Source organism: Monodelphis domestica, chromosome 4, assembly GCF_027887165.1.
Source record: "Monodelphis domestica isolate mMonDom1 chromosome 4, mMonDom1.pri, whole genome shotgun sequence".
NCBI lineage: Eukaryota > Metazoa > Chordata > Mammalia > Didelphimorphia > Didelphidae > Monodelphis > Monodelphis domestica.
Window position 1 is genome coordinate 192,561,465 of NC_077230.1, and position 15,389 is coordinate 192,576,853.

At 36.8% G+C, this 15,389-nt stretch overlaps 1 protein-coding gene across 6 annotated transcripts in view; it reads right to left on the reverse strand.

Annotated features, from left to right (window-relative positions):
• The window catches only part of ZNF385B (zinc finger protein 385B), a 553,635-nt gene that overhangs the window by 117,108 nt on the left and 421,138 nt on the right, over positions 1–15,389 (reverse strand). For 5 of the 6 annotated variants that reach the window (XM_016433726.2, XM_056794085.1, XM_056794086.1 and 2 more), the window contains one exon: positions 12,962–13,104. In XM_016433726.2, coding sequence (XP_016289212.1) covers positions 12,962–13,104 — 143 coding nt within the window. Of the gene's footprint in view, positions 1–12,961; positions 13,105–13,279; positions 13,404–15,389 lie in introns of those variants that run through there. The other variant, XM_056794089.1, reaches the window with a different exon arrangement.

Below are 15,389 nucleotides of genomic sequence, written 5' to 3' on the forward strand. Positions count from 1 at the left end.
CTCAAAGCACTGTGTTTTTGATCAGTGAGGAAGGGTTTGTGGAGGTCCAAACTGTAGCTGTCTCTAAGCCTCCATCTTGACACCGACCCCCAGAATAAATTTTTTAAAGTAATAAAATGTTTTGCCCTCACCCATTTCATTAATTGCTTTGTTTTTCACAGCAAGAAGACCTTGGGCCTGCAATTTGGGTAGTGTATTGGGGGGGAGGGGAGTCAACTTTTTTTAATCACTACACCTGTTTGCTAAGGAATAAACTGGATTACAATTGCTCTCATTGCAAGATGGGAAAATAAAAAAACAAATCAGGAAGAATTACATTCAGATAACTTCATCTATACCATACAAACCCTCAAGATTAACAAAAGATCATTCTTTCATTTTTTTAAAGTACAGCTTATTTTAAAATGTATTTCTATAGATATTATTACACCAAAACATACAGATTATATGTTGTATTTTTCAGTGAAACTGTATTATTTTCTCTGTCTCATCCCCAGCCCCTTTAGCATTCAATAATAATATACTTAAATAAGTTGCTATCACTTTCTTAAAAGCTATTCTTACAAATTTCTCAAGGAAGATTGCTGTCCCTCGTATCACTCAAATTGTAGTGGTACTCTTGATTCTCATTAGAGAGAGAGACAGAACCGGATGGATGGCAACTAATCCATCTGAATTCTGAATTTAATTCTTCAAGACTAAGTCAACCAATTTTACGTTTAAGGCTTATGAGAAAGATTTAAAGGGTGTGAGATTATTCACCCAGAAGAAAAAACTGAAAGGTGATTTACTGAATATCTTCAATTGTCTATATTCCTCTGGGGCAGTGGAAACCAGCTCTCTTCCCTAAGACTAGACTAAAAGGAGAGAGGAAAGATTATCTAGTGTTCATCTTTTCCCATCTTTTTTGCCTATTTATATCCTTCTGCTTTTCTTCAATTGTGTGTACCTGCGTGCATATGCACAACACCCGGGATGGGGAACCCAGGGCCAGGGCACCAGGTATCACCTGGGGGAAAGGGGAATCTTTTCTTCCTAATTAAAAACAGGCAGGATTTAGAGCAAACTCCAGCTCTGCCACCTGTGTGATCTTGGGCAAATCAGCCAGCCTCTCTGGATCTTAGTTTCTTTCTCTGTAATATGAGGGAGTTGGATTAGATGACCTGTAAGGTCTCTTCCAGCTCAAATTTGTGAAGCTATGATCCTCTTGGTCTGTCTCTGCTCATCTTTTTTCTTCAACTTCTCTCCCGTCCCCAAACAATGGGAAAATAGAGAAAATAAGGAAATTATTTTAAAATACTTTGGAAAGTGATCTTGTAAGCATACATATCCATTTATATTGGTCTCATTTCCTTAGAAGGTAACCTCACAGGTTATTTTATTACTGGTTTTTTAATTCACACTGAGTCTATGTAATAAGTAATATGATCACTACTACAGAATCTGAAAGATAATTCTCATTCAGGGAAGTAAGAGTTTTTATTGGGTAAACTCAATGAATCAACATATAGATGGCCAAAGTATTGTTTTTCAAGCTGTTCTCTGACCCTATCAATAGCTGGCTGCAAAGAGAGTTAATTCTCTGTAGATATATCTACTCTTGGGCATTAGGTGGTGTGGTGGACAGAAGACTGGGCTTGGAATCAGGAAGACTCATCTTCATGAGTTCAAATTCCACCTCAGACTTACGATCTGTGTGACCTTCAGTAAGTCCCTTAACCCTGTTGGCTTTGGCTCCTCCTCCATAAAATGAGCTGGAGAAAAATGGCAAATCTCTGCAGCATCTTTGCCAAGAAAACTCCCAGATGGAGTCACAAAGAGTCAAGACACAATCGAACAACAAGAAATATCTACTCTTAAGCTAGCAGCAGGTAAAAGTGGTCAAATTATCTTTCCTGCCAGCCAACCCATTTACATTGTTTACTTGTACTTAGGAAAGCATACCTTAAAAAAAGAAATAAAGCAAATAGGTAGATAAAACAAATATACTTTCTAAAAAATGGTAGAGTACAAAAGCCATTTTCTCAGTCTGCTAAGAGGTACAGAGATTTATTGGGTACTTAAAAATATATATATTTATCAAATGCTCCATGTAGGGGATGTGCTTGCTTTTGTATGCTCTATATGTTATGTTATCAACCACCTTGTATTTGCTTGGATTTGGGATGTTTCCAATGAAGTGGTGCCAGGTGAATGAAACACTAAACTTCAGGCAAAAGATATGGGCTGAACTATTAAAAATAAAAAAGAAAGAATAGACCAGGTCTCTTCTTTCCCACACCAAAATGCTAAAAGAACTAATCATCAATTGTCTATAAAGGCTGCTTTGCCACACTAAACTGGCCCAACACATACACACACAAAAATGGAATTATGTATGTCAGTTTTTCAGTGTCTAAACCTAAAGGTAAATGCCTACAAAGAAAGTTAGAATACATAAAGATTTTCCAAGAGTTCCTCAAAGGTGGTGGTGCCACACAAGTGTTAATCAGCCCTTCATTTTATCGTTAGCACATTCAGAGGCAAATATAAAATCTTTTTGTTATTACGATTCAATCATTTCTAGGTTTTTCTCTTGGAAAAGATACTTGAGTGATCTGCCATTTCCTTCTCTAGCTTAATTTACAGATGAGGGAACCATGGCAAACAGGGTAAAAAGGTGGCCATGGTCACACAGCTGGTAAGTGTTTGACGCTAGATTTGAACTCAAGAAGATGAGTCTTTCTGTCTCCAGGTCCTTTCCTTCACCCACATGGTACCAACCTAGCTGTTCTATAAAAGTTTAAAGGGTGAAATATCCCCAGGCATTGGCTTTCTTCTTTAAAAAAAGACTTAATTCTAAGCAGGAGAAAGTAAAAATGGCTTAACTATTGGATGAGGCCCCAACTTTTTGATATCAGTTTCTCAGGGACTAGCATTATTAATGAATGTTTATTGATCAGTCATGTTAGAAATTCCTCTAGTGACACATGTGATACCCAGCTACGGGGGGTGGGGGGAGGGAAAGAAAATGATCTTTGTCTTCAATGATTAATGCATGGAAATGATCAAATAAAATATTATAAAATTAATAAAAAAGAAATTCCTCTAGTGGGCTGGTGGGAATGAACTGTACATTAAAAGTTGTTACTTTTTATATTTATTGTATTTTCACAGAATGTGAAGACTGTCCAAAGCACACAAAAAGACTTCAAAGATCCTTCAAAGATGCTCAAGAATGAAATTTGCTTTTATTGACTTGGGTTAGTTAAAACTTAGAAGGTCCAACACATCCACACCTGTATATATACTTGTATATATACATGTGTAATAGCCATATATCTATACTCTGTGTACTTATATGTGTGTATATATAGTCATATTATATATACATACACATATATGGCACATATATACATACTAAGTTTAAAATGAGTAGGTCCAGTATGAATACAAAGAGAGAGAGAAAGGGAGGGAAAGAGACAGAGAGGCAGAAAGGAGTGAGAAAGAGAGAGGGAGGCAGAGAGAGAGGGGGAGGGAGAGAGAGAGGGAGAAAGGGAGACAAAGAGTGAAAGGGAGAGAGATGAGAGAGAGAGAGAGAAGGAAGGAGGAAAGGAGGAAAAGAAGGAGAGGGGGACAGAGACAGAGAAAAAGAGTTCTAAGTTGACTCTATTCTTTATAACTGACAAGTTCCTTCTGTGACAAGATTTTCTTTTGCCAGAAAATCTGATGCATCCTCCAAGTACACATAATCCTTGAAACCCTAGCACTGAAGAAGAGGGATCAGAGTAATGTGAGGGCTGAGGCCAGGATAACACAGGGGACAAATGAGAAAAGGCAGAGCGTCCTCTTTGATGGACTTCTGTTAGGAAGTTCAAAAGGCTCCTCTCTCCCTCAACCTTATTTTGTTACCACAGAGCCTAGTCAAGGGTACAGTCTATATTTTGGGGTGAGGTGTATTTGCAGATTTTAAGTATCACACTATATCATATATGTGCAAAATAAAGTACTTGGAATTCTGAGGAGTTATTACAGAAAAGTAAAAAGTCCTTATCCCCTTGGGTCTATAACCTAGTTAGAGCAAGAGGCTAAGCTTGGGTTTATGTGCCCATTCATATAATAAGAATGTAGGTATTCCCACTATAAATGTATAAATACAAATATCAATAGGGCTGCCAAACTAAGTGGATAAATGTAAAGAGACCGAAAAAAAGGTGAGTCAAGAGCAGGATTTTGCTCAATGGAGGGACGTAGTTTACCAGCAAAGAAGGATGGAGGAAAAGCATTCCAAGTATAGGACATATTTGGTGACTCAGAGGGCAAAGGGACAGAATTAGTATAGAAGGTAAGAAGGTTTTTCCTTTCTCCCAATATGCATGTTTGTATAATTTAGTCCTGTCATATATAAATGAAAATCACTGAAATAAATTCTGAGCTCAGATATTTGTGCTGAACTCCCATTAATTCTGTAACATGTCTCAAAGGTCTTTATGCATAATTTTGTTTTTCCTAACAAATCTAGGGTGTATTGTGGACTAGATGGTAACTTTTATTTTTTAATCTTTAGGCTCAATGATGGGTATACTAGTTTTATCTTTCTCCCACTTATATGACTATGAGTTCCTTGAGAAAAGAACAATGCTAGTTTTAATTAAATTATGCTTCTTGCATGATAATGTTCTTATGCAGTATGTTCCTCCATAAATATAGGAAGCTTCAAAAATATTCCACAAAACAATTAAAATATTTTTCTACTATGCTTTTTTTCCCCAACTTAGAAGTAGATGTAATATTAAGTTCAATTTATAGAGCATTTTACAGTGTTTTCCTCATCAACCCTGTTAAGCAGAGGATTCCAGTATGATTATTCCCCTTACAGAGGAGGAAAATGAAGCTCAAAGATCTGAAAGGGCTTTCTAAGGCTGCACAGCTAATAAATAAATGTAAGAGCTGAGACTTGCATTTAGGTATTAAAGTTTTAAGCATTCTTGTCATATGCCATGTGGCCTATGAGTTGCTGTACATACATATGCATAAATATAGGTATTTAAATATATTAATATTACTTATGCAATAAGAGAAACATACTTATGTTTTTTCAAGTAGATGGGTTTTTTGCCATAAAGAATTTTAAAAAATTAAATATGAATATAGATTTAAAGTTGGAAGGGATCTTAGATATAATTTGGACCAATCTCTTGATCTGACAGAATAGGAAACAGAGGCCTCAAGCAGGGTAAGTGACTTGCCCAGGGTCTCACAGTTACTAAGCAGGTGCTAAATGCCAACGCTGGTTTTTGAAATCAGGTCCTCACACATAATATTCATTACTATTACACCAAACGACACTGAGATTAGTCATTATAAATATTCACACTTGAGTAATGCCAACTTAGAAAATCTTGAAATGGCATGTTTAAAATACAAACTACAAAGGAAATCATGTTTATAACTCTAAAGTAACATATAAATAATAGTTTTCTCTGAAGCCATTGCTAAATAAATATATTTAAAAATTAAAATTATTTTGAAAGGTTTCCTTCCAACATCATTAATTGCTTCAGAAAATAATTCTAATCCCTCATTTCTCTTTTAAGTACCCTCTTCTCTGTTTTCCATATTAAGAAAATGGAACTGTAAAAGCACACATTGGTAATAGTATGTGTAATTAATCCAGAATCTCAAAATGCTGACTAGAGATGATAAATGGTAAACCTATAGGCCATATTATAGGTTGCCACAGAGGCTTTTATAGACAATTCACAGAATCATATAAAGAATTAGGGATTTCATTTCAGCAATAATTTTCATTCCCTTCCATATATCCCTGTTCATATGTTGGGGTGAGGTGGGGAGAGGAATCATTTCAAGGTAGGGAACAAGGATCAGATTGTTTTCACTAAAATAAGACTGAAGAAGCTCTCGCAATAAAACATCTATGACCTCCATTGTTCAGCCTTCCTAGAACAGTTGCAAAATTATGTCAGGACTCACAAAGACAAATCAAACAAATAGGTGAGTAAAACGCCTGTCAATTGGCAGCAATTGACGAGTTCCTGCAGTTTGGAGGCTACTCTTGGTTATGGAGATCTCTCGGTACATACACCGAGAGATGCACATCTGTAATAAATATCTGTTATATACCATATACTATATAGTTTATAGTTCCATGGACTTATATGAACTTAAGCAAACCCCTAAACAATTCATTTCACTGGAATTTGGTAAGGATTAGCTTTTGGGTGTCTGTTCTCTTCTTGAGGCAGCTTTTTCTCAGGGAGAATAAAGCAAAGGTAATAAGCTGATTTACAGGAAGGGAGTGGATTCCATGCAAATAAGCCCAGTTCTTTTGGGAGAAGCCCTGGTAGCTCCTTCTGCATATCTATTAATGCCTATTAATTAATAAATGACCATGAGACTCTTGGCAAATATATAAAACATACTAAATAACAAAGATAATGGGAGGGTAGCTGTGCCAGGCTCCCCACAGATGTGTTTATTACAGCCTCCCCTTCCCACCCTGTGCAGAGCTCCATAGTAAAGCCTGCATTTTGCATTTCTTTCTTATAACTTCCTCATATGGGTTTCTCTTCTCCTCTGGGTCCTCCAGAGGTGAAATGCACTACATTTAATTTATTTTGTATCCCCTTGCAGAATCTAGAACGCTCTTCCACACACTTTAGAGACTCCCCAAAAGCTGACCAATGGTGACTGTGACTCGGAGGATTTTCTTAAATGTGGGTCTGAGGGAGGAATGGGAATGGGATAGTTACTGCAGTTTTCATTCAATCAGCAGAGCCTTACAGAAAAGGTAAGAGACAAGCGCTGAGAGAGAAGAGATGGGAGGTGATTGACGTCTTGAGATACAGCAAATATTGGATTATCAGGGGAGACAAGAAAGGCACACACCATTCCATCCTGTGGAGGGCTGCTGGGGGACTCTAGATCACTGAGAGGCAAAGATGCTTTTTTTTTTTTTGCTATTTCCTTTAAAATTTTCTATCTGAATAGCTATAATCCTTTAGCCCTGAATAACTAGAAATCTTTACCAAATTAAAATACTATGATATCTTACGGACATAGAAAAGGCATAAAATATTTAGTTCGTAGGCATCCTTTACACAAAGAATCAACTGTCCAGATACATGGATATTAGAAATACTCATATTATACATATTATATCTGAATATATACATGCATATGAAATATATATACATAGAAGGATGTAATGGCTTTACTCAGTGATCCTTAAGCTTTCTGCCTTTCCTCTGGTGATTATTTCTACTTTATCCTGTATATATATCTTGCTTGCCCATAAAAATAATAGCAGCAGCAGCAGCAGCAGCAGCAGCAGCAGCAGCAGCAGCAGCAGCAGCAGCAGCAGCAGTAGTAGTAGTAGTAGTAGTAGTAGTAGTAGTAGTAGTAGTAGTAGTAGTAGTAGTAGTAGTAGTAGTAGTAATAGTTAGCATTTCAAGAGTGCTACTATGTGGCAGACATCATACTAAATGTCCTGCAAATATGATCTTATTTGATCCTTACAACCACCCCTGCAGGCAGGGATTGTTGTCAATATCTATTTGTTATTTTCATTTTACAGTTTACATTAGAGTTTACAGTAATACAATTATCATCCTTATATTACATTGAACCTCTGATGCTCACAGAGGCCATGACCAGTAAGGGTCTGCAGGCAGGTTTGAATTGAGGGCTCCCTGACTCCCAACCACGCCCTGGATCCCCCATAGCACCTAGCTGCCCTAAGCTGTGACTTACATATTTATCTCCTCCATTAGTTTGTGAGCTCCATGAGAATGGGGACTTTTGTTCCCTTTGCATCTCCAGCTCTTAGCACAATGCCTGGCCAATGCTAGCTGACTCACTCAGTGTCCCACACTGTCAGTTGGCAAAGCACTTTATGTGCATTTTTTAACCCTTACCTTCTGTCTTAGAATCAGGCCCAAGTATCAGTGCTAAGGTAAAAGAGTGGTAAAGGCTAGACAATGGGGCTAAGTGACTTGCCCAGGGACACTCTGCTAGACACTATCTGAAGCCAGATTTGAACCCATGAACTACTGTCAGTCCACTGAGCCATGTAGCTGCCCTGCTTTATATACGTTTTCTAATTTGTTCCTCCAAATAGTCCTATGAGGTCACTACTAGAGAAGTTAAGTAATTCATATACAGTCACAGTATCTAAGGTGACATTTGAATTCAGGTCTCCCTGACTCCCAAGTTCAAGACGCTTCCTCCCTCATTCTCTCTTCGATCTTCCAAACATTTTTTTTCTCTCTCTTTGATTTCCCTTTAAAATTCTAGGGTAGTACAACACAAATCTGCAGCTCCTTGAATACCTAGGATCTGCCAACTGATATCCAGAAACATTTTATTGATTGCAGAATCTGTAAGCCAGGTAAGTTAACCACTAAATGAATGCTGTGGCACATTTTTACATAAAATAATTTTGTATAAAATGTATAAAAATGTGTGTATAAAATTTTGTATAAAATTTATATTAAAATTGTATAAAATATACTTTGGATAGGTGACAGAATTCGGCTTATCCATGCCATGTTTCTCATGTGTCCTTGTCATGAAATGCTAACTACTCTGGGTTCAAGATAGGATCACAGCATTAAAGGCTGGAGAAAGGAGCTTTAGAGGTCACCGAGTCCAATATAGTACTTCAGAGCATTTCTCCTGCAGAAAGAGCTTTTTTTCCTCTAATAATCCTTTGAAAAGGAAATAGATAAAATATTTTAACTTTAAAAAAGACCCCAAATATGTCATTTTCTTGAATCCGAAAGTTTTAGTGTTTATCTCAGAAGTAGGAAAACAAGATGTCTCACACTTGTTTTCTCACACATACTTATTCACGATACCTTCCTTGTTTACAAAAGGATATCAATGGGCTTCCCTTTGGGGGCCCTAGGAATTGAGATGTTTGTACTCAACCCAGAAGTTTGTTCCAAAGAGGGACAGTTTGTGAATTTGCCATCAGAAATGATGGTTGCTTTCTGAAAGAACTCCCTCAAAGATGTTATCTGTACTGGTCTCTGATACATGCAAAACCTTATATTATGGACTAGGTGAGAGAGGGATAAAGGGAAAAAGTAAGGGGGAGAGAAAGGAAGGGAAAGGGAAAATGTGGGAGAAGAGGGAAATTTGGGAGAGAGTAAAAAGGGAGTTGAAGAGAAAGAGGTGACTCAAAATTTGTCTAGAAAATTGTTTTACAGTACTTGCTCAGCTGAGCATAAAAGATTAAGTGATAAAAAGGGTTTGACACATTGCTATATTTACTCCTTAGTCCTTTGGTATTTCAGGCACAAGATCATAGGATTTAGAGTTGGAAGGGGCCTTAAAGATCAGTTCGTCCAACCTCCTCATTTTAGAGATGGGCAAAGTGAGGCTCAGAATGGGTAATTTATCCAAGGTCACAAGACTGGTAAATAGAAGCCAAATTCAAACCCAACTATTCTGGCTTCAAGTCTGGCATTCTAATCAACATTATAATTACATATTTATTTATTCCTTTCAAGATGATTAGGCATAATGATTTTTTTTTGGTAGAATGCTTCTAAAATTTGACCCGAAAACATTGATCATATCCATACATGGCAATTTCTGCTTAAGCTTTTTTTTTTTTTGCCATAGATTACATATCTGTTGGATGAGAACTAAGTCTTTACAGCAAATGAATCTACAGAATAAAATTAGGTTGAAGCAGGGAGTGAAAATGAAAGAAAAATGCCATATGTTAAAAAAGAATCATGGGCATACCCATTAGGGTAGTTACTTTATGGAAAAAATGAGATACTATATCAGTCAATTTAACTAACACTTAGTGAGCATCTATTTTGAACATAATAGTTTTAGACTGGGACACCAAAACAGAAAAAAACACTTGCAAAATCCATAAATGCAAGCTAACAAAAGTCATGCCAAATCTACAAGTTAAACTATATCGCGAAAATCACTAGTAGGCCAGAGCCGGCTATAAATACATTTTGTGATTTAGGCCTATAATTGTATTAATATAAGGAACTCCTAATGAGGAGATTCCTTCTATGAAAGCATATGGACAACGGTTCAGCCACTTCAAGTCTGAGATTTGTAGAAAAATAATATAAAATTGGCAAAGTTTTTCTCTTTAAACCCCCTGAAAAACCTTTTGATTTTAGAGCTACCACTTTTTCCCCCAGGCTATGAAACTGGATTGGGTTCTTCCTTCCTGTCTTTGTTAAGGATAACAGGGTTAAGGGCATCTCACTGGGCTGGCTTTTGTTACATACAGGCAGAGTGGAGAACCTTAAGTATCTGAAATGAGAAATTAGTCAGCTCTGGCTGCCATGTTGGAAAGTAAGGTGGTCCAGCCACTTGGTGAGAAGGAAAGGGTATATTGGTGTCCTTCCAAGACCCAACTCATCCTGTGAAGTGGTGAGGGAGGCTCTGAGGTCTTTGAGGTCACTTTCTATGTGCCTGTTTTCCAGTCAGATATTTCAGGGAAGAACTGAAAGATGATATTATTGGGTGGGGTGGGGGGACATATATTGGCATTTCCAGGAAGTTGGGGCCTTTTTTCTCACCCTGCTTAGTTGTGCTTGCTTATGCCTCTCTCTCTCTCTCTCTCTCTCTCTCTCTCTCTCTCTCTCTCTCTCTCTCTCTCTCTCTCTCTCTCTCTCTCTCACCCCCCTCCCCCCCCCTCCTTCTCCCTCTCCCCCTGTCTTCTGTCTTTGCTCCAGTTCTTCGGCATCTGTTCAGACTGGAGACAGTTAGAAATCTTGAGTGCTCTTTTAAATAAATTACTATTTTAAAATTAAGAAATACAGCCCCTGGAGAATTTCATTCATTATAGGTTGGCACGTGGGGGACTGAGAATTTAAGTGACTTGCCCAGGTGAAGAGGAGGCATCAGAGGCAGGATTTGAATCTGGATTTTCCTGACTCTAAGACCAGCTCACTAGTCACAATGTCATGAGATCCATCATATCAGTTCATTCATTCATATTTTGAACGAGTCATTTTAAAAAAATATTCTAACTGAAAAATTCTTCCAAGAAATGTATTTCCCACAGCAGAGAGTAATAGAGACTAGAGTGAGTATTGAACCAGAGCTTGGCTTCACTGGGGTCTATTCTCTTGCTTCCTACAGAGGGCTCAGTAGAAAACACTTTTCTCGTTAACAAAATGATACTTTCAGGAAAAAAAAAGTTAGGTTTCCCTAAAGCAATAAACAGTGAAATTTCATTTCTGGTCATATCTTTTAGCTAGCTTTTGAAAATGTACCATAAAGGTAAATAATTATGGCATGAGCAACAAACAGAAATGCATGTTGTATATGTTGAAGGGTCCCACCCACAAGCAGAGTAACCTAGGAATTTTATTTCTTGTCTCCAAAATACCTTTCCAAGTTGACATAAATTACAGGTATTATTCACATTTTTAGGTGCAAAGGAGTGGCTATGAAGAAGTGACTGTGCAGTGGCACTGGTGCATAGCCACAGAAATAGTGAATATAGTTCCCCAACTGCCTCTCCATTTCTCTGTTTCCCAAATACACATTAAGAAGAAAAAAAAATAAAAAGAAGAAAAAAAATAAAATAAAGCAATGAAGGTACCAAGGAATTCTGTTCAATGTGATTATTGTTGATCAGCATGTATGTTCAATAAAAGATATAATGGACATGCTTTTTACTTAGTCTCTTGAAATGGTCTATTGCTGTGTTCCAAGAGGGTTTGTATTGATGGAGTTTGGTGAATAGGACAGGGGTAATTTATCTTACCGATCGGTTCCACTGCATTGTAAAGGATGCTTACCATCTTTCCTTTTTATTGTCTGAGTTGTCTCTGAAAAACCCAGTGAGAAGGAGAAAAAAAATCCCAACTGTTTAATCTCCAAGTCAAGGCCACAACTATTTTAAAAAGTTGGCTGATCTGTTACACCCTAATTACCTTACAACTCTGTGCCATGGCAGAAGGCCTGTCAGCAGAATTTATTTACAACCCTGGAGGAAAAAATCCTCTTGCTGTTTTCACTTCGTGCAGAAGATAAGTTTGCAAAAGGAAACACTTGGCAGTACTTCAAACACTCACTGTCTGGTGGTGTTGATAATGCAATTCTCTCCCGATTACAGCAACATTTATGATGCTGTCTAATCCACGTAAACGATCATGTCCAACCACACTGTACTTACTGATTGTACAGAAATCAGTCCCATCATCACCTAAATTACTTAACCATTTTTACTCCTGCAAGTTTTTTGACTGTTAACAGAAGATACCCATGTGGAAGTGGCAAACCAGTTAGTCTTATGAAAGTCCAGCTGATTAGAAGGGAGGGAACTAGTGTTGAGAGAGAATTTTATTAATATCCAGAATTTGTAGAAAGAATTTTTAAGAAAATATTATGAATCATTAATAGATTATTAAAAAGTCTAGTATTTTTTTAAAAGGGTTAATTAAGCTTTCTGAAAATCCTGATTGAGTCACAATCACATCTGACCTACAATAACTTATTTTTTTTAAAAATGCCTAATATGTAAGATTTACAAAATATCTCCAATATCTTGAAAATAAAAAGGCTCTTGGGAAGATAAAGCCCATAGTCATTTTTTTCTTTCTAGTTTAATGAGAAAAAAAAATCAACGTGGCTTGATATCTCTAAATTACAATCTTCTGGCATGTGAACAATATCCCAGAAATAATAGAGGTTCCCATCTTACTGGAAAGTCTATCAAAACTGTGTAAAGCAACAGGTGAAAGTCATTTGTGGAAATATTTGCTAAAATGAGTCTACTGGTCCAACTCTCACAGGTGAGACATTATCTTCTATAGCACAGCTGAAATAGGTTTGTCCAATACTTGGTGCTAAAATTACACTCCTTGGAAAAACAGGCTCCTGTCTATTGGGTATTCCCAACTGCAATCAAAGAAACAGACCAAGGAAGGGACAAATAAATAAATAAAATAAAAATGCATTTACTCACTGTGTTAAAATTTGGAAAGAGCCCAACAGCAGAACTACTGTCCACTGGAAAAGACATAAATGGTTTGATATCCAGGGAAGGCTGCATCATCAGGGTAGGTGTACGCACAAGTGCAGGAAGTGTAGTACTGTGGCATGTACTGCCTGCCAAGAACAACAACGAGAACAAAAAAGGAATTCAATCACTCTCACACTTCATCTCTCTCAGAAACCTATGGGCACAGGAACGAGACTGCTGTGCCGCAACCTGGAAGAGATATATTACACGGGAGTAATAAAAGGGTACAGGAGGAGTCAACACAATTAAAAGGCACCTTACTTTCTCATCGTCTAAATGATGCCGAGTGCTTCCCCATGGCCAGGGCCATGCTTGCTCAGACTCTGAAAAGGCATATGGTGCATGAATCACACTGGCGGGGACTGTCGAATGCAACCGTCTCCAAGTCTGAGCAGCTCCGACAAGCCAAAAAGGCAACAGAAAGAAGGGGAGGAGCTTCTATTAAAGCCAGATGCTTTTTGCCACTCTACAATGGCACTGAATGCTTAGCAGAGACATCTTATACAATCCATAGATTTAGGAAGAGTAGTGGTTTGGTTTGGTTTGGTTTTTAAAGGAAAAGAAATATTCATGTCCTTTGGCTACTCTCTGCTCCCAAGGAAACTCTGACTTAAATGAGTTGTTTTTACAAAAGAAAACAAATGGAAGATTTTCCCTAGGATTGGGGTAAATAAAAACCTATGTTGGGGAGGGTAAGATTTGGAAAAGGGAGGAGAGATTTGGGGGAATGTTGTTTGAGGATAGATAGCTCAAGACCCGACTCCAACTGAGATTTTCTCTGCCCTGAAATTTTAAATTATTATAATAAACTCTTTAATTCCTTTTAACATTACTGTATATTATATATATATGTACACACACATATACATACATACATATATATATATACATATATATATATATATGTATATATATATATATATATATATATATTAGGAGGCTGCTAGGTGGCCCAGTGGATTGAGAGCCAGGTCTAGAGATGGGAGATCCTGGATTCAAAGTGGACCTCAGACACTTCTCCTAGCAGTGTGACCCTAGAGAAGTCACTTAACCCCCATTGCCTAGCCCTAGTATTGATTCTAATTTGGAAAGGAAAGGCTTAAATTTTTTTTTATATGAATAACCATCTCCATTAGGTTTGTATTTTTAGAGTAATTTTAAAATATTTTTTACTAAAATTAATATTTGTATTTTTACCTACCATGCTGACCAAAATGTATAACCAGAATAAGTTTTAGAATCAGTGGGCCCTAGCTAAGAGAGATATAAGAAATTGTATAAAGAAGTACATGGTAATTATGTGGTTATAAACCCTTACTGACTTCAAGGAGAAACTAACAGTAAAGGATAACATCCCACCTATTAAAATTGTCATCCATAGTTACACATGCCATCTTAGAATATTTGACTTTCATAGTAACCTTTATTTTTATTTTTTATTCATAGTAACCTTTTTATAAGTCTGCTACCAGATTTTAATCATTTCATGGCATTACTGACAGTAGTACTGAATTGGCTGGCTGAATCCATTTAGATTAACCCTAAAAAATTAGTAAGGAAAATTCTGAAGAATAAATCTGTAATGGCAAACATTGTTAGAAGTGGCCCATGAAATAAACCAACTATTTTGGAATTCACAGCAGAATTCAGAGAGTAAATCACTGAAATAATAGAAAAGAAAATTGTATCTTTGCTAGTCAATATCAAAGTAAACACTTGATTTCAGTATGGTGTTTACAAGACAGCTCTGAATTCAATTGCAAACTGCCTTTCTAATCAGGTAATGTTATAGCTATTGTTAGTTTTGGGGATCTGTTAGGACAAGACAATATCTTGCAGGGACACATGTTAAAGTATTCTTTTAAAGAGTTTAGTTTTAAATAGAGATAAAACAGCTAACATAGAAATATGCCTTGGGCTCTTAATATTTTTATTATCAGACTTTAAAAATCACAGTCATTCTCATTATAGACAGTCCATTTTCTGATGAATGATTATCTCTTCCCATCAATTTGATAAACTACAAAAGTTCTCCTAAAGGTAAAATAGTTTATGTTTGTGTTCCACAACTGTGGTTATGATGGCTTTGAAGGATAAAGATTCTCTGGAGAAGTTGGAGAGAATCACTTTGTATTCTACTATAATCAAATCAAAGAGAATGTGAGATGGGATAGAATAAACAAACCAGTCCTTCATCATTATAGGTCACTCACTATAATTCCACCTTCTTATCCAATCAAATCTGTATGCAAATATGTGCTAACCAGGAATACTGGGATAAAGAGAAAAAAATAACTCTGGAACTGCCACTGTTCATTATCATAAGAAACTTAGCAGATGTTTACCATTTCATTAGCATTTTAATAACAGA